We start from the raw sequence: 18,309 nt of genomic DNA, 5'->3' as shown, positions 1-18,309 counted from the left end.
ACCTGCCATCATTACCCAGTCTGGCTTACATGTGAGCTCAGACCCACAGGTTAACTCTATCAGCCGGTGGCTCTGACATCCATCATTATGAAGTGCTTCAAAAGGTTAGTCATGGCACGAATCAATTCCAGCCTCCCAGACTACCTGGATCCACTACAGTTTGCCTACCGCCGCAACAGGTCCATCGTCCTGGCCCTGCATTCAACCCTGCAACACCTAGATAACAAGGACACCTATGTCAGACTCCTATTTATTGACTGCAGCTCAGCCTTCAACACTATTATTCCCACAAAACTCATCTCCAAACTCTGTGGCCTGGGCCTCACCACCTCCCTCTGCGACTGGATCCTGAACTTCCTAACTCACAGACCACAATCAGTAAGGATAGGCAACAACACCTCCTCCACGATCATCCTCAACACCGGTGTTCCACAAGGCTGTGTTCTCAGCCCACTACTATACTCCTTAGACACCTATGACTGTGCGGCCAAATTCCCCTCCAATTCGATTTTCAAGTTTGCTGATGACACCACCGTAGTGGGTCGGATCTCAAACAATGACGAGACAGAGTACAGAAATGAGATAGAGAATGTGGTGAACTGGTGCGGCAACAATAATCTCTCCCTCAATGTCAACAAAACGAAGGAGATTGTCATCGACTTCAGGAAACATAAAGGAGAACATGCTCCTGTCTACATCAATGGGGATGAAGTAGAAAGGGTCGAGAGCTTCAAGTTTTTAGGTGTCCAGATCACCACCAACCTGTCCTGGTCCCCCCATGCCGACATATAGTTAGGAAAGCCCACCAACGCCTCTACTTTCTCAGAAGACTAAAGAAATTTGGCATGTCAGCTACAATTCTCACCAACTTTTACAGATGCACCATAGAAAGTATTCTTTCTGGTTGTATCACAGCTTAGTATGGCTCCTGCTCTGCCCAAGACCGCAAGAAACTACAAAAGGTCGTGAATGTAGCCCAATCCATCACGCAAACCAGCCTCCCATCCACTGACTCTGTCTACACTTCCCGCTTCCTTGGCAAAGCAGCCAGCATAATTAAGGACCCCATGCACCCCAGACATTTTCTCTTCCACCTTCTTCCGTCGGGAAAAAGATACAAAAGTCTCAGGTCACATGCCAACCAACTCAAGAACAGCTTCTTCCCTGCTGCTGCCAGACTTTTGAATGGACCTACCTTGCATTAAGTTGATCTTTCTCTACACCCTACCTATGACTGTAAGACTACATTCTGCACTCTCTTGTTTCCTTCTCTATGAGCGGTATGTTTTGTCTGTTTAGCTTGCAAGAAACAATACTTTTCACTGTATGTTAATACATGTGACAATGATAAATCAAATCAAATCAAAACAAAAACTCACAAATGCCCTCTGCAATGGCTTAGCAAACCGTTCAGTTCAAAAGAATTAGGGATGGGCAACAAATGTTGACCATGCCAACGACATCGTAAGAAGGAATATAAAAACACTTGATGAATTCAGAATGAGTCTCCCATTAATTTTTCCCTCTGCATCTCTCCCTACAGATTAAACCCCACTCCTCGCTGTCTTTCCCATTCCCTGAGTAACACACAATCCAATCCTCCACAACAAATTTTCTGATGGGCAAACCAATGGCCTGAATTTTTCAGATGGCTTCCCACCATCCGGAGTCGTTGGGGATGAGTGCCCCGCATCCATTTCTCACTTGAGTGAATGTTAAGTGGCTGCAGCTGGGACTTCTGTCCCTCACTCAGGAGGAAGTCCCACCTTCGGGAGCTGCTAGCCAATCAGACTGGCGGGCAGCTCTCCAGCCCCTGCAGCGATAGTGCAGCGGTGGACAGAAGAGGAAATGCAGGAGGACGCCTGAGACAAAGTTCGGGCACTGGAGGCCCAGGTAAGTTCAAGGGGTCCCAGCTCAGGGAGAAGGGAAGGCCTGAAGGGGAGAAAAGGGGGTGATCGGCAGCTCAGCAGAGGCCGGGACGGAAGGAGGTCCGGACGTCACCAAACCTTAAGGGGGGAAGAACCCGACTTCAGAAGGGACCTTCTGATAAAAGCTGCCTCTTCCCATCCGAGGCGGCACGGTGGCACAGCGGTTAGCACTGCTGCCTCACAGCACCAGGCACCTGGGTTCGATTCCCAGCTTGGGTCACTGTCTGTGTGGAGTTTGCACATTCTCCCCGGGCCTGCGTGGGTTTCCTACAGGTGCTCCGGTTTCCTCCCACAGTCCAAAAGATGTGTGGGTTAGATGGATTGGTCATGTTAAATTGCCCCTTAGAGTCAGAGGGATTAGGTAGGGTAAATGCATGGGGTTATGGGGATTGGGCTTGGGTGGCATTGTGGTCGATGCAGACTCAATGGGCCGAATGGCCTCCTTTTACACTGTAGGGATTCTATGACTCTATGAGATCTACCTTTGTCGATTTTCAGCCTTTCTCTTGCAAGTTCAATCCTTCCACTAGTCTACAAATTGAGGCTGGGCAGGAAATAGCCCTTAAGTATTCAATAATTGACCACTTTAAGGGCCTCAATCGAGGCAGAGGTCGGATTCCTGTCCAAGGTCTTGCTCACCCCAGCGGTGAGGGAGTGTAAAATTCTGGCTGATGAGTTTTTGTGTTCCTCAGAATACTGGCAAGAAACTGGATTCTTAAACAATGGGAATCGCCCTGGAATTTGCCATATTCAGTTATCCATAAATCAGTGGGTCTGCTGATTAATTGGAGGAACTGGTAACAGAAAGAATCAGTGCTGTGGACAAGGTTGGTGTTAGATTTGGGTGATTCTTTTTGATAACTATTTCATTGTTTTAACATTCACAGTTACACGTCCCTCTGCAAAGTCAACCACTGTCGATCTATCTATCTGTGTTCCTGTATCAGCAGTTGCATCCTCTGGAGATCACATAGTTCAGCCAATTGCATTGTTAAAGACAGGTGATGGTCATTGGCTCAAGTATAAATGGCCACAGTTGCCGGAATATTGCCGGTACGCCCAGTCCGGAATCGGGGAGGGGGGACGAGGCTCGCAGAACGGAGTTCTCCCTTGGCCTCAGGCGGGATCTTACGAGCCTCGGGTGGGTGAGGCAGTAAATTCTGGCATGTACCCTCTTAAAGGGCTGTCCTTTTAAATTGTCACTTTGTTTCAGTTTAATTGGTCGATAGTCGTGCTCAATGGACACAGCTGGAATAGTTGGGTATTGGGGGGGGGGGGGGGGGGACAGAAAGATGCTGACACTCCACTAAGCTGTTCTGAGCTTAAAGTAAAAAGCAAGCTTCAGATATATTCCTTCACCCTATATAATTATTGGAGTTAAAGTATTGGAGAGGCTGGATAGACTGGGACTTTTTTCTCTGGAACGTAGGAGGCTGAGGGATGATCTTATAGAGGTCTATAAAATAATGAGGGGCACAGATCAGCTAGATAGTCAATATCTTTTCCCAAAGGTAGGGGAGTCTAAAACTGGAGGGCATAGGTTTAAGGTGAGAGGGGAGAGATACAAAAGTGTCCAGAGGGGCAATTTTTTCACACAGAGGGTGGTGAGTGTCTGGAACAAGCTGCCAGAGGTAGTAGTAGAGGCGGGTACAATTTTGTCTTTTAAAAAGCATTTAGATAGCTACATGGATACGATGGGTATAGAGGGATATGGGCCAAATGTGGGCAATTGGGATGAGCTTAGGGGTTTTAAAAAGAAAAAGGGCGGCGTGGACAAGTTGGGCCGAAGGGCCTGTTTCCATGCTGTAAACCTCTATGACTCTGTGACTCTATCTGGGCCAGATCAACTTATTGCTGTACATTAGCTGTGAAATGTTTTAAAGGGATTACAATTGAAAAATATTAAATCTCAAAATAATATCCACTCTTTCCCTGACTTTCATCTTTCACATTTCATTAACTTCCTTTAAGAAACTGAGTTTATTGACTGGATCTCTCTCCAATAAGAGGCCTGGCTGAAAAGGCCAACTGTCCCATCATGCATTGCAGTATATTAAAAATGGCCATGCTATAACATTAAACATTGGTAGCACTGGAGGACTGTGAGTTGGATCCTCTCCAAGCTCTGTTGATTTCCTGATTACAGGGGTGCTGAGATCTCCTTAAGAGGGAGATGGAGGGTTGGGGATCGAGCCAGAACCCGGCCACTGTTGTGCATCCTGGTAAGTTGTCAAGGAACTTTGACAACAGAAGTCCTAGGAGCAAATGCCACATCTCCCTACTTGCCAGCACTTGGTACAAAATATGTTAAAATGGTCCAAGGGAAGGGAGAATATAGGTCTTAAACAGGGATTTGCAACCATCAAAAAATGGATATGGTGGGCAAGGGCTGGGTGGCTCACTGGGGAAATGCACCATGTGGCATTGGGCTTCATAGACTAGGAAAATTCAGCTTCCAGCTGGGATGGTACACTTGACTTCAGCATTCCTAGTCCAAGGACCTCTCTGCATCTGGTCACTGCTTGAAGCACAGCTCAATGAGCAGAGGACAGTCCAGGATAGATCATAGAATAGAATCCCTATAGTGCAGGAGGAGGCCATTTGGCCCATCGAGTCTGCACCGACAACAATCCCACCCAGGTTCTATCCGCATAATCCCACGTATTTACCGCACTAATCCCTCTAACCTACGCATCCCGGGACACTAAGGGGCAACTTAGCATGGCCAATTAACCTAACCCGCACATCTTTGGAATGTGGGAGGAAACTGGAGCATCCGGAGGAAACCCCACACAGACACGGGGAGAATGTGCAAACTCCGCACAGACCGTGACCCGAGCTGGGAATTGAACCTAGGTCCCTGGAGCTGTGAGGCAGCAGTGCTAACCACTATGCCACCGTGCCGCCCGTGCGGTTGGTGATGCCCTGCATTCCAAATAGCTGCTTGGAATCACACATAAGAAACAATCACACTGACAAAGACACCACAGTGCTGCAAATACTGACCGAGTTATATCACTATACAAGCCACTGGTGACACGAGATCAGACACAGCATAAAGGTTGCTTCCGCATTGGGTTAATTAAGAAATGGATCTTTGCTCAGCAGCAGTTGCAGTTTATAAAGTCGCAGACTGACTGCCATTAAGACTCCACACCTTTAACTCAAAGTTTATTTTGCTAGATGACAGTTTTCCCCGCTATGGAACATGTTGGCCAACACGTCCAACCTATTAATAATGGTGTGAAATCGTTTAGAATTTAAAAAGACAATCTCCTGTTGCTACAACTGTGCATCGAGCCGCGCAGCAGATGGTTCCTCTGTAAATGTACAGTGCTAATGAAGAATCGTGGCACGTAGTCAGCACCGACGGTTTCCCCGTGGCACTTACCTGTAACCATCGATAAAGCTAGCATTGATGTAATCAGAGCCCTCCACCCCGCGGATTGGCTGGAGACACACTCTCGTTGTCTCATACGGCATAATGTTGACAAGGCGGTTCTTGAACTTATTACATGGAAGATTGGCACTTATGAATCTGGATGTGTGAGCTTTGGAATTGGCCAGGCGCTGAAAAAAAGAGCAGAAAGAGAATGAGGGCGATCAGAGGCATTCAGCGACGTGTCCCGGTCCATGTTAAAGGCTCCCTTCTCCCCTTCAACAATACCTCTCACTGTACTAATACATGTGACAACAATAAATCAAACCAAATCTACCTTGCCCTGCTAGCCAAGCGACCTACTCTGCAGTATTTCTATTGCCAGTCTGACCCCAGCTACCAGGGTGTGTAAAAGTGACAACACATTCCCCCAACTCGGCGAAAAATTACTCCAGTTAAACTGGGCCATTAACAACGGAAAGGACACATAATCACAATCTAAACTCTCCTCCCCCCCACTCCCTCAGCTCCCTAACTCCATGCAAACAGTTTCATCTGCTGTGTATCCTTATGGTTAGCTCTCAAACTAGCAGCTGGTATCACTCTGCTCCTCCTCTGAGATATCTGTCCCGTAGAAGCAGGGTTCTTTAAGAAAGCAGATAGGAACCTAAAATGAAAATCTTGAATGGGGGTGGGGGGGGTCTACAGACAGCTTACAGGCTACATGAGGTCCAAAGGTGGCCTACAGCAACATGTGGTCTACAGGCAGCCTACAGACTACATGTGATATACAGGCTACACGTGGTCTACATGTGATCTAAACTACATGTAGTCTATAGGCAGCCTACAGGCTACACGTGGTCTGCAGGCAGCCTACAAGCTACATGCAGGCTACAGGCTGCATAGATTACAGGATACCTATGGTCCCTGAACCGTATCGAAGTTCAGGCAATTCACTCCTATTTTGTGCTTTTTGTTCTTGTTCACTGGTTAGTCCTGTTTGAATTTTGTCGAGCTCTGGAAAGAATTGATGGATAAATTCTAAGTCGAAGCACCAAATTCTGCTTGTACCCGTACCTTGTGATAGATACAGGTTAATCAGGACATTGGATTTAACCACAATGTGTGGCCTCTCAGGCCCTATGATGTGTACACGAGTGCTTCATGAAAATGAAAGGCCTGGACACCTTAGACCCAAGGGACTGAAATTATTTACCATTATATTTGAGGTGGAAACATAACTCAACAAGTGTCTGATTCACTGAGCTAAGGCTCGACTGCAATCTTTCCTCTGGGAGTAAATCACGATTTCAGGCGTTAATGGCTAAAAGGTTGGTTTCAACCCAATTTTGGGAATCTCTTGGCTCACCGTTTGGCCCCAAGCATGACGATCTTGCTGCAGCAATCAGCTGCCTGGATCACTGCTGGTGACAAATAGCTGCAGCAATTGGAAATCGATAATATTGGTCTTCTGTTGACTGTTTTGATTCCAGTTGACTAAACTGGTTAAATTGTTATTCCAGCTTGCTCGCTCACGTGGTTTTGTTACTATAGGTTTTCAGATGACACAGTGACCTCCCTAGCAAGCACCCTCATCCCCACATTTTTCTCCCAGTTTTCCCGAGGACACTGCTTCCCCTCGGGAAAGGAGGGAGGGAAACATGAATCAGCCGATATTCCCCACTCCCGACTGTTATCCGGGTTTAGGATCAAACCCTCCTCTTGTGTATCTCTGACCTTCGTCGCTATACTTCTGCCTCAGCTCTAAGCACAGGAATTTCCTTCCTACACCTTTAGGCCTACCTCGCTCCTCCTTTAACATGCTCCTTAAATCTTGCCCCTTTGTCAGCGCTCTTAATATCTCCGGCTCCACGGTGGCACAGTGATTAGCGCTGCTGCCTCACAGCGGCAGGGACCTCCGCAGTCGATTCCTGGCTTGGGTCACTGTGTGTGCGGAGATTGCACATTCTCCCCGTGTCTGCACGGGTTTCCTCCGGGTTCTCCGGTTTCCTCCCACAGTCTGAAAGATGTGCTGATTAGGTGGGGTGGCCATGCTAAATTGCCCCTTAGTAACAGGTGGATTAGTAGGGTAAATGCATGGGGTTATGGGGATAGGGCCTTGGTGGGATTGTGGTTGGTGCTGACTCAATGGGCCGAATGGCCGCCTTCTGCACTGTAGGATTCTACGGCTTCTATGATTCCTCACGTGACTCGGTGTTAGAATTTATTTAAGAATGATCATGTGAAGCACCTTAAGGATATTTTACAATGTTAGAGGCAAAACAAGCTGTTCTTGTAGGTGCGCCTCGGCATACACGATGGAGATTGATCTCATGGGAGGTACCAAAGGGCTGCTGATATTAGAATACCCGAGCTCCTCTCCTACTAACCTTGTGTCAACCAAACCTAATCTCAGAAAATAGTCCTAACAGTTAAAGTAAAAATGATTTGAATCCAGTAGCTGGTCCTGAGGCCTGTTCTGTGATTCCCCAAATGAACTCATTATTCTTTGCCAAGGTGGTCTGGGGCTGGTAAAGCCCATGAACCTTCAAGAGCTGGTGGTGTAGTGGCAGTGCCATTAGACTAGTAACTCAGAGGTGAGGCCCAGGCTAATGCTCCGGGACTATGGGTTCAAATCCCACTACCACAGCTGATCCAATTTGAATTGAATTCAATTAATAAATCTGGATTGTAAAGCTAGTCTCAATAATGGGTGGGCTGTGAAACTGTCATCAATTGCTGTAAATACCCATCTGGCATCCTTAGCCAGTCTGGTCTACATGTGACTCCAGGTCCACAGTCCTTAACTGCCCTCTGAAATGGCCTAGCAAGCTGCTCAATTCAAGGGCAATTAGTGATGGGCAACAAATGTTGGTCCAGCCAGCGATGCCCACATCCAATGAAAGAATTTTTAAAGATTATTGACTTACGTTAGGGTCTCAGGTAGGTCCTTAGGGAAAATCACAGAGTGTTTCCCACACAATTCTGGCTTCTGACCCCCAGTTGAGCCTGACGGTAGGTTTCGGAAGCTTGCAGGGAAGCTCTGCCTTGTTTACCCTAATGCCCCCTTCTCGCCCAACTGCGCTTTCACTTATTCGATACCTGCTGCCTGGAATTACCTTCCAAAATCATCTGGCTTTGCTAACTCTCACTACCTACACAAACCATCGATAAATCTTCCTTCAATCATGTTAGAACCAGTCCTCATTCCACATTTTCCTTTACTTCCGGCTTGCTGTTTATCTCTCCCAGCTAAAGTACTCTGAGCCCGGTTATGTGTCGAATGTGTTAAAAGTGATACCTTCCTGTCTAAACATCTCTCTTTGAAAGCATAGCAATAGGGACATTTTAGATACTGCACAGGACTTAACTGTGGTAATGTGCCTCTGTCTGAGTATGCCTTTTGGCTAAGATCAAGTGTAGTTTTTGATCCTGTACTTGGTTGAAGCCAATGAAGTTACACTGAGGCTTCACTGGGGGCAATTTTTTTAAAAGGCCACCTTGCCCTTTTGGCTAAGATGAAGCTCGGATCAAGCCCAGGAGGGGCTGTAATGTCTCATCCTATCAGCTTGGATCTGGTTTGATCGAGGCCAAGACGGGAGTATGGACTGTCTTGTCAGCTTGGATCTGTCATGTCTCTCATGTCAGGACTCAGTTTGGGCCAAATTGGATTTTTGATTGGAAATAAAGTACCAGAAGGTACAAAGACAAAAGTGTGTCCCTATCTGAGTGCAGCTCTTGTTAAATAAGTACTAAAAGTAAAGTCACCATAGTGCCAGATGACCATAGGCTGTTCCCCTCTTTGGGGGGGACGGGGGAGGGCTGACTGGTGGTGATTTAACCTGAGGATCACCACACCTCAGGCGAGGGGTAAGGTTGAGAAGGCGGGGCCTTTACGAATAACGTCAGTCGGTACAGGAATTGAACCCATGCTGTTGGCATCGCTCTGCATCACAAACCAGCTGTTCAACCAACAGAGCTAAACCAACCCCAGCAAAATCAGAGTGGAGAATGTGGGAATAAATACTACAGGGCAGCAAATTAATCATACTGTGACCAGACAACTGTATCTCACATTAACTGCTCCACCATATACGCAACTATATTTCTTTCAATTTGACATCCCACATTCTGCATCTGAGGTGCGCGGATTTCTTACCTTCTGAACATAAGCTTACAATTTCTTTTACAAAAAAAAATTACATTTAAGGAAGGATGTTGTTGGGAGGATGGAGATGAGGAGAGTTCACACATGGGAACATGGGCCACCTCTGGGTCATGCCCTCAGCTTCAAGGATCCTGGGTGAGTTCAGCTCGAGTTGCCTCGACTAAATTCCAAGTGATTTTTGGTCCATAATAACAGAAATTTCTCCTGAGCATGACACAAAGTTGTTAAGTTTACTCATGGTGGCCACAGGATTGCTCTTCTGATCAATGGATAATGCCACAAACCAAAAGCAATGCTTTTCTGAGCTTGAGGCCTGAAAGATTCAAGTGGCAATATCGTTTACCTTTATATGATCTATTTAATATGATACTAGTTAACCCATTCGCATTCACTCTTAACTAGTTAGTAGCACATGTGTGAGCCAAGTGGTGATGGGTACAAACGCCTTTTCAACACCTGAGCCTATCACCTGAGCGGACATTTCAGTGCAATATTGAGGGAGTGCTGCATTGTTGGAGATTGAGTGGCACGGTGACACAGTGGTTCGCACTGATGTCTCACAGCGCCAGCGACCCAGGTTCAATTCCAGCCTTTGGGCGACTGTCTGTGTGGAAATATGCACATTCTCCCTGTGTCTGCATGGGTTTCCTCCAGATGCTCCAGTTTCCTCCCACACTCCAAATATGTGCAGGTTAGGTGGATTGGCCATGCTAAATTGCCCCTTAGTGTCCCAAGATGTGTAGGTTAGATGAATTAGCCAAGGGAAATTTGGGAGGAGGGGGTGGGTGGGTGTGGTTACATGGATAGGGCAGGAGGTAGGGCCTGGGAAAGATGCTTGGTAGGAGATTTGGTGGAGGCTTGATGGGCCAAATGGCCTCTTCTGCATTATAGGGATTTTATGACTTCTTTTAGGCCAGACATTAAACTAAGGTTTGTTTAACCTGTTCAGGTGGATGAGGAAGAGCTCTTGGCACACACAATTTGTGACCAATATTTCTCCCTCACCAACATCTATCAGAAATAGATGTTACTCAGAGGACATTTGATCATATAATCTAAGCTGAAACTCCAGTGTAGAACTGAGGGACTGCAGAATTGGTGGAAGTGTCACCTTTTGGATTAGAGATTGAATCAAGGCCTTGTCTGGCTTCTCGAGTGAATGTAAATAATCCCACAGCACTATTCATGGAGCAACAGGCAAGGTCTCCCGGTGTTCTGGCCAACATTTGTCCCCCAACTGACACATGATGATCTACCAATTTATCTCATTGTTGCAACAAGGAACCTTGCTGTGCACAAATTAACTGCTGTGTTCCCCACACTACAAGAATGCTGCACTTGAAATGCTCTTCATTGCCCATGGAGTATTTTAGGATGTTCCAGGACATGGTGCTATAGAATCATAGAATCCCTACAGTACAGAAGGAGGCCATTTGGCCCATCGAGTCTGTACCGACCACATTCCCACCCAGGCCCTATTCCCGTAACCCTCATTTACCTTGCTAATCCCCTTGACACTAAGGGCCCTATTTAGATTCTAAGTGCTGACGGACTTGAAACTGGGAGTGTTTCATATCCGAATTTTAGGCCCGTTCTCTGGCGTCCCTATACGCACTCTGCCTGCAAAAGTATCAGCGATTCCGAATCGCGCTGCACAAGCCTGTGGGCGGGGCTTAACGTGCCCGAAACCCTGCAGCTCCGATTGGCGTCTCCAATTGCGCATGCGTAGAAAAAAAAGGATAGAATGCGGCTCCCCTGCCACATCCCTCTCGGGCTGCATAATGCCTCCCCCTGGCCCCCACAGATATTGCCCCACCCCCACAACATTACTGACCCCCTTATCTCCCCCCTCCACCACCCAGACACAGGGAGACGTACAAACTCCACAGAGACAGTGACCCGAGGCAGGAATTGAACCTGGGTCCCTGGTGCCGTGAGACAGCAGCGCGAAACACTGCGCCACTGTGCCGCCCTAAGTTTATTTATTGTTTCTTTCTAATAGCACTGTCAGGATTAGTCAACAAGGGCACATGTATATCTGATTTAGTCATCACTCTCCATTTCAGGAGGGTTGCTACAGGCCTTTAAAAATCGATGACTGCAATCTATATTAAATAAACAGTGTGCTAAGTAGCAATAACATCCCTTTGCCTATTGTTTTTGCTGAGCTGAAATCTCCTGCCCTAACAGCACTGTGGTGTACCTACACCACCAAGGCTGCAGCGGTTCAAGAAGGAAGCTCACCACCACCTTCCCAAGGAAAATTCGAGATGGGCAATAAATGCTGGCTGAGTCAGCGACACCCACATCCCATGAATTAATACATTTTTAAAAAGCCTAGGTGACAAGTTCAATCACTAAACTGGAATTTAAGAGAGTGAGGGTGCCTTGACTGAAGTAACCATAGAAACTAGAAGCAGGAGTAGGCCATTCAGCCCTTCGAGCCTGCTCCATCATTCATTTTGATCATGGGCTGATCATCAAATTCAATATCCCAATCCCCCTTCCCCCCCCATATTCCTTAATCTCTTTAGCCCCTGTCTAATCCTGTTAGATTTATAAGTTTCTATGAGATCCCTTCTCACACTTCTAAACTCTAATGGATATAATCCTAATCAATTTAGTCTTTCCTCATATGGCAGACCTGTTATCCCAGGAATCAGCCTGGTAAAGCTTCGCTGTACTCCCTCTATAGCAAGGACATCCTTCCTCAGATAGGGACACCAAAACTGCACACAACACTCCAGGTGTGGCCTCACCAACACCCTATACAACTTCAGTAAAACATCCCTATTCCTATGCTCAAATCCTCTCGCTATGAAGGCCAATAACAGTGCTGTTTGCAGCAACTCACCAGGTCACCTTTGAAAGCACCTTCCAAACCCATGACCTCCAACTCCTAGAAGGACAAGGGCAGCAGATGCATGGAAACACCATCACCTGCAGGTTCCCCCCCCCCAGGCCACTCACCATCCTGACTTGGAAATATATCGCCGTTCCTTCACTGCTGTAATTCAAAGGGCAGCTCACCACCACCTTCTCAAGGGGCAATTAGGGATGGACAATAAATGCTGCCCTAGCCAGTGATACCCACATCTCATGAAGGCGTTCATTTTAAAAAAGGCTAGGTATTAAGTTCAATTGTCAGACTGTTCTGAGCTAGCTGAATTTAGCCATGGTGTCAGTAGAGCCATAATAATTAGCCCTGGAGCAGAAAACCCAGCTATAGTTTTCCCAATGACATGGGGTGGCACGATAGTTAGCACTGCTGCCTCACAGCGCCAGGGTCCCAGGTTCGATTCCAGGCTTGGGTGACTGTCTGCGTGGAGTTTGCACATTCTCCCCGTGTCTGTGTGGGTTTCCTCCGGGTGCTCCGGTTTCCTCCCACAGTCTGAAAGAAGTGCGGGTTAGGTGGATTGGCCGTGCTAAGTTGCCCCTTAGTGACAGAGGGACTAGCTAGGGTAAATGCATGGGGATAGAGCTTGGGTAGGTTTGTGGTTGGTGCAGACTCGATGGGCCGAACGACCTTCTTCTGCATTGTAGGGATTCTATGAAGTGCTCCCCTGTGTCTTCTGGAGAAAGGGTATATATGAGGCTGTCAGATGAAGATTAGATTGGGCTGGATTGGAATGTCCTCGCCATTGATTTCACTCTCTGGGCTCAGAGATACAGAAGGTGAAGTACTGGGAGGCAATTAACCATCGTTAGCGTCTTAAACACAGAGGAGTCCAAGGGCAGAATTTAATGCCCCCCTCCCCCGCCCCCCCATTGGTGAGTTTGGTGGTGGCATTTAGTTGGGCAGGAAGTCTCTGCCCTGATGAACTCTGGCAGAAATTGAAAGTGGCCACACAAGTAGATAGGGTGGTAAAGGCGGCATATGGCATGCTTGCCTTTATTGGTCAGGGCATTGAGTACAAGAGTCAGGATGTCATATGGCAGCTTTATAAAACTTTGGTTAGGCCGCACGTAGAGCATTGCGTTCAATTCTGGTCGCCACATTACAGGAAGGATGTGGAGGCTTTGGAGAGGGTACAGAAGAGGTTTACCGGGATGCTGCCTGGATTAGAGGGTGAGAGCTGTAAGGAGAGGCTGAACAAACTAGTGTTGTTTTCTCTGGAGCGGCGGAGGCTGAGGGGAGACCTGATAGAAGTCTGTAAAATGATGAGAGGCACAGATAGGGCTAACGGTCAGAATCTTTCTCCCAGAGTTGAAATATCTAATACTCAGGGGTGTGCACTTAAGGTGAGAGGGGAAAGTTCAAAGGAGATGTGAGAGGCAAGTTTTTTTACGCAGAGACTGGTAGGTGTGTGGAACGCGCTGCCAGGGGTGGTGGTGCGGCAGGTACAATAGGGGCATTTAAGGGGCTCATAGATAAGTACATGAATATGCAAGGAATAGAGGGATATTGACCAAGGGCAGGCAGATTGGTTTAGTTTGGCGTCATGTTTGGCACAACATCGTGGGCCAAAGGGCCTGTTCCTGTGTTGTACTGTTCTATGTTCTAAAAGTTCATGGGCGGCCTTCCCAGCTTGCTACCAAATTGAGGCCCTTAAAAAGATGATGCTGGATTCTCGCCGGCACTCCAGTCAGTGGATGAGACCTCCATTGTCAGCATTCAATGGGCGGCACGATGGCACAGTGGCTAGCACTGCTGCCTCACAGTGCCAGGGACCCGGTTCAATTCCGGCCTCAGTTGACTGTGAGAAGTCTGCACATTCTCCCCGTGTCTGCGTGGGTTTCCTCCGGGTGCTCCGGTTTCCTTCCACAGTCCAAAGATATGCGGGTTAGGTTGATTGGCCATGCTAAATTGCCCCTTAGTGTCAGGGGATTAGCAGGGTAAATAGCAGGGGTTGTGGGAATAGGGCCTGGGTGGGATTGTGGTCAGTGCGGACTCGCTGGGCCAAATAGCCTCCTTCTGCACTGTAGGGATTCTTTGATAATACCACCCCAATCTTAGGTAGTAGTGGTGGGTGGGATGTGGAATGGTAGGATTGATATGGCTAATAACAATTAGAAATGTTTTCCCTCCAAATCCTGCAGTGTATCTGCCTCCCAGGCAGTAAATGCTCGCATGCCTTAGCCTCTAGATCTGTACCAAAATGATGCGGTTAGTCCTCTTACCTTGAACTCTAGCTCCATTCCCGTGACGTGCTCTCCTGTCTCAACCTGTGTGAGTTTCTGAATGTAAGAGAACAAGTTCCTGGCCATCACCTCTGTGGTCCCACAAGCCACTGCTTCCAGCAATGCATCATGGATAAAAATGTACTGATCCTCTGTCTGTACCATGTAGTTCCGTTGTGACCTCATCAGCGTCACATGGCCATAGATGTCAACAGTCTTCTCGTGTTTTATTCTCTCAAGCATGGCATCAATGACGATGAAGCAGCCAGTTCGACCAACTCCGGCACTGAAAGATTCATGGAAATGGTTCAGGTGGTGTTGCACAGTTTGTTCTCCACAGGACGGGATTAAGGGGTTTTGGGACTTCAGTGGCCCTGTTTTGCAGTATTTATTCTTTGGACCACAATTGGGGCTGGTGTCATTGGGCTAGTCTCATGACAAATCCATTGGATTCTTGATGTTGAACAAAGTCCAACAGCTCCATCAGGAAAGAGTCTACTACTGACTGCCTGGCCTCGCTCACGGAAAGTGGGTTTATGAGCAAGATTCTGGCCGATTGAGGAAATGCCAGGCGTAAGGAGGATGATCAGGGCCTACAAATACCCTTAAACAAATGGAGCTGTGTTTGTTTTCCAAATGAAGGGTGGCACGGTGGCACAGTGATTAGCACTGCTGCCTCACAGCGCCAGGGACCCGGGTTCAATTCCCGGCTTGGGTGACTGTGGAGTTTGCACATTCTCCCCGTGCCTGCGTGGGTTTCCTCCGGGTGCTCTGGTTTCCTCCCACACTCCAAAGATGTGTAGATTAGGTGGACTGGCCATGCTAAATTGCCCCTTAGTGTCCCAGGATGTGTAGGTTGGGGGGATTGGTGGGGTAAATACGTGGGGTTACGGTCGGGGTGGAGTGCTGTTGGGGGTCGGTGCAGACATAATAGGCCGAATGGTTATCTTCTGTACTGGAGGGATCCTTTATGATATTTAATCTAAAATGAGCATTGTTCCTAATAAATGAGGATTGATAGGCCTGTAACACTGGCTCAATTCTCATCAAGCAACGGAAATGGAGCAAATCTATTTTGTCTTTAAAAAAAAAGAACTTTTGTTCTGCGCTTGGAAAGTGTAGCAACGCAGGTTGGATTTAGTGGTGTGCAGTTTGGGCTGGTTTTTGTGGTAATCAACAAAAGATCAGAATAACCGCGCAAGGACACAGTTATCCATACGGCCACAGTTATCCATACGGCCACGAATGAAACACAAGTTTATACACGTATTTATTTAAATAGAAAAGACTATAGATTGCCAACCCTAGCCTAAGTGGCCAAGACGGTGGCAGATCTGGGACGCTGGAATGAGACAGGGGCAGAGTAGGACGTGTTTGGAATTTTATCTTCCTCTGACCACTGAGCACCTTATGGTGATCACGCTCAAGAACAAATGTTAAATTTTCCAACACATCTTTCATTTGAAAAAAAAGTACAGATGTATCTCGGTGCTGAGTGTGGTCAATATTTAATCAAGAGTTGGCTAAAGGTGCTATGTCTAACCTCATTGACTCGGGCTATCCATTATTAAGGGACAGCTATGAGGTTGCCTGTTCTCCTTCAGCAGCCCCGAACCAGGAATGGACAATTCTAACACAGGGCTCATACTGACTTCCCAGCTATGCTGGTACCCATTTACATCTGCTCCATGCTATGGGGACAACGATGGCCGAGTGGTATTATCGCTAGACTGTTAATCCAGAAACTCAGCTAATGTTCTGAGGACCCTGGTTCGAACCCTGCCATGGCAGCTGGTGGAATTTGAATTCAATAAAAAATATCTGGGATTAAGAGTCTACTGATGGCCATGAAACCATCGTCGATTGTCGGAAAAACCCATCTGGTTCACTAACGTCCTTTAGGGAAGGAAATCTGCCATCCTTACCTGGTTTAGCCTACAGGTGACTCCAGAGCCACTGCAATGCGAGTCTCAACCGCACTTGGGCAACTAGGGATGGGCAGCCAGCGACACCCATGTCCCACGAATGAATATAAAAATATTTTCAAGTTAGGCCTTTGGTCAAAAGAACGAAAAAGGATTTGATGCAGGGAGAGCTTTGGTTTAAAAACCCAACAATCAACGACTGGACCACACTCACGGTATTCGAAACAATGATTTAATTGTCATCAGTTCTGACGTGGAAGGGCTGGAAGCATGAAATGCAGAATGGTTTCCAATAGAAGCCAGCGATCCTACCTGCAGTGCACCACCACTGGTCCAGCATCGGGGGGATTGCAGGTCTTCACTCTCCTTAGGAAAGCGAGGAAAGGGGTCGGATACTCTGGAACTCCATGATCGGGCCACGCTGTGAACTGAAACTGGCGAACCTCTCGCTTCTCACTGGAACCATTCTATACAAAAAAAAGGGGTTTACCTGTCAAACTGTGTTATGGGAATGTCATATATATAAGGCACTCAAATCCACATGTATTTTCCAGATTTGGGAGAGTCCTGGTCTTTGTCGGGTTATGCATAGATGGGTTGTGGAGAACAACAACAAGCTCCATAAACAGTATTAATCCTCAATGCTTTAGGCAGTTGGCAAGTTATATATTTTTGAAACAGCGTGAGAAATTCCATTCTTTCAATCGGTTTTTCCTTTCTTTTCAACACCTAATAAATATTCCTCAGTATCGCTCACGGTTCATGAGGGATCTGGAGCACAGGTACAATGCTTTGCTACCTGTCTATTCCTGACTTAAACACATCTTGAAGGAACCCAGCTAAGGATTAGAGGTTAGTAAATTGGTTTTGGATGCTCGTCCCACGTTAAGTCACTGGATTGTTTTTGTTTTTTTGTGCAGAGTTTGTTCTGCATCTATAATTAGGGATGGGCACCAAGTGCTCAAGGCTTTTCATATGAAAGAATAAAAATACTCAATGGGCGGAACTTTACGGCCTCGCTCTTCCGAAACCGTGAAATCCCGCCCGAGGTCAATGGACCTTTCCATGGTCCGCCCCTCACCCACCCCGAATCCCGTGGCGGGCGGGGAGGTAAAATTCCAAGCAGAGTACCGAATCCAGAGATGAGGTGCTGGTCGACACAAGGATCCTATTTATACACAAGCTGGTCAACCTACAACTCGGAAGATACAAGGTTTTTAAGACAGCAGTGCTACACTGTGTCATGCAGAATGTATTATTCTGCTAAGTGCGTCTGTGTAAACTTAAGGCCTCAAGTTCTAAATGTATTTTTTAGAGGTCGCATGTGGGCGTGTTTGTGTTTGGGCATGGAGATGTGCGGTGGGGTGGACTGTGTGCAGGAGAGGGTTGTATGGGCACGTGAGGGGGTGTGCGGGTGGGTGAGGGGGGAGGGCGGGTGGGTGAGAGAGGTTGAGGAGGGGTGGAGTGTGGGTGGGTGAGGGGGAGTGTGCGGGTGGGGGTGCATGTAGGTGGGTCGGGGGTGTGCGGGTGGGTGAGGGGGGTGCAGGTGTGTGGGGGGTAGGGGAGAGTGTGGGTGGGTGAAAGGGGAGTGTGGGTGGGTGGGTCGTGTGTGGGCGGGGGGGGTGGGAGTGCGGGTGGGTGAGGGTGGTGGAGGGTGCGTGGGTGGGTGGGGGGGCAGAGTGGGCAGGTGAGGGGGGTGTGCGGGTGGGTGAGGGGGGAGTGCGGGTGGGTGAGGGGAGAGTGTGGGTGGGTGGGGGGGGCAGTGTGGGTGGGGTGAGGGGGTGTGCG

At 47.7% G+C, this 18,309-nt stretch overlaps 1 protein-coding gene across 1 annotated transcript in view; it reads right to left on the bottom strand.

The window, feature by feature from the left end:
- The window catches only part of LOC144479463 (receptor-type tyrosine-protein phosphatase delta-like), a 526,436-nt gene that overhangs the window by 34,741 nt on the left and 473,386 nt on the right, over positions 1-18,309 (bottom strand). The window contains exons 31-33 of the mRNA XM_078198154.1: positions 16,834-16,988; positions 14,597-14,882; positions 5,320-5,498 (exon numbers count right to left, since the gene is read on the bottom strand). Of these exons, the coding sequence (XP_078054280.1) occupies positions 5,320-5,498; positions 14,597-14,882; positions 16,834-16,988 (620 nt within the window). The remainder of the gene's footprint in view (positions 1-5,319; positions 5,499-14,596; positions 14,883-16,833; positions 16,989-18,309) is intronic.

This window comes from Mustelus asterias, chromosome 26 (assembly GCF_964213995.1).
Source record: "Mustelus asterias chromosome 26, sMusAst1.hap1.1, whole genome shotgun sequence".
NCBI classification, from domain to species: Eukaryota; Metazoa; Chordata; class Chondrichthyes; order Carcharhiniformes; family Triakidae; genus Mustelus; species Mustelus asterias.
Note: the sequence above shows the minus strand (reverse complement) of the source record. Positions and strands in the feature narration are given on the sequence as shown.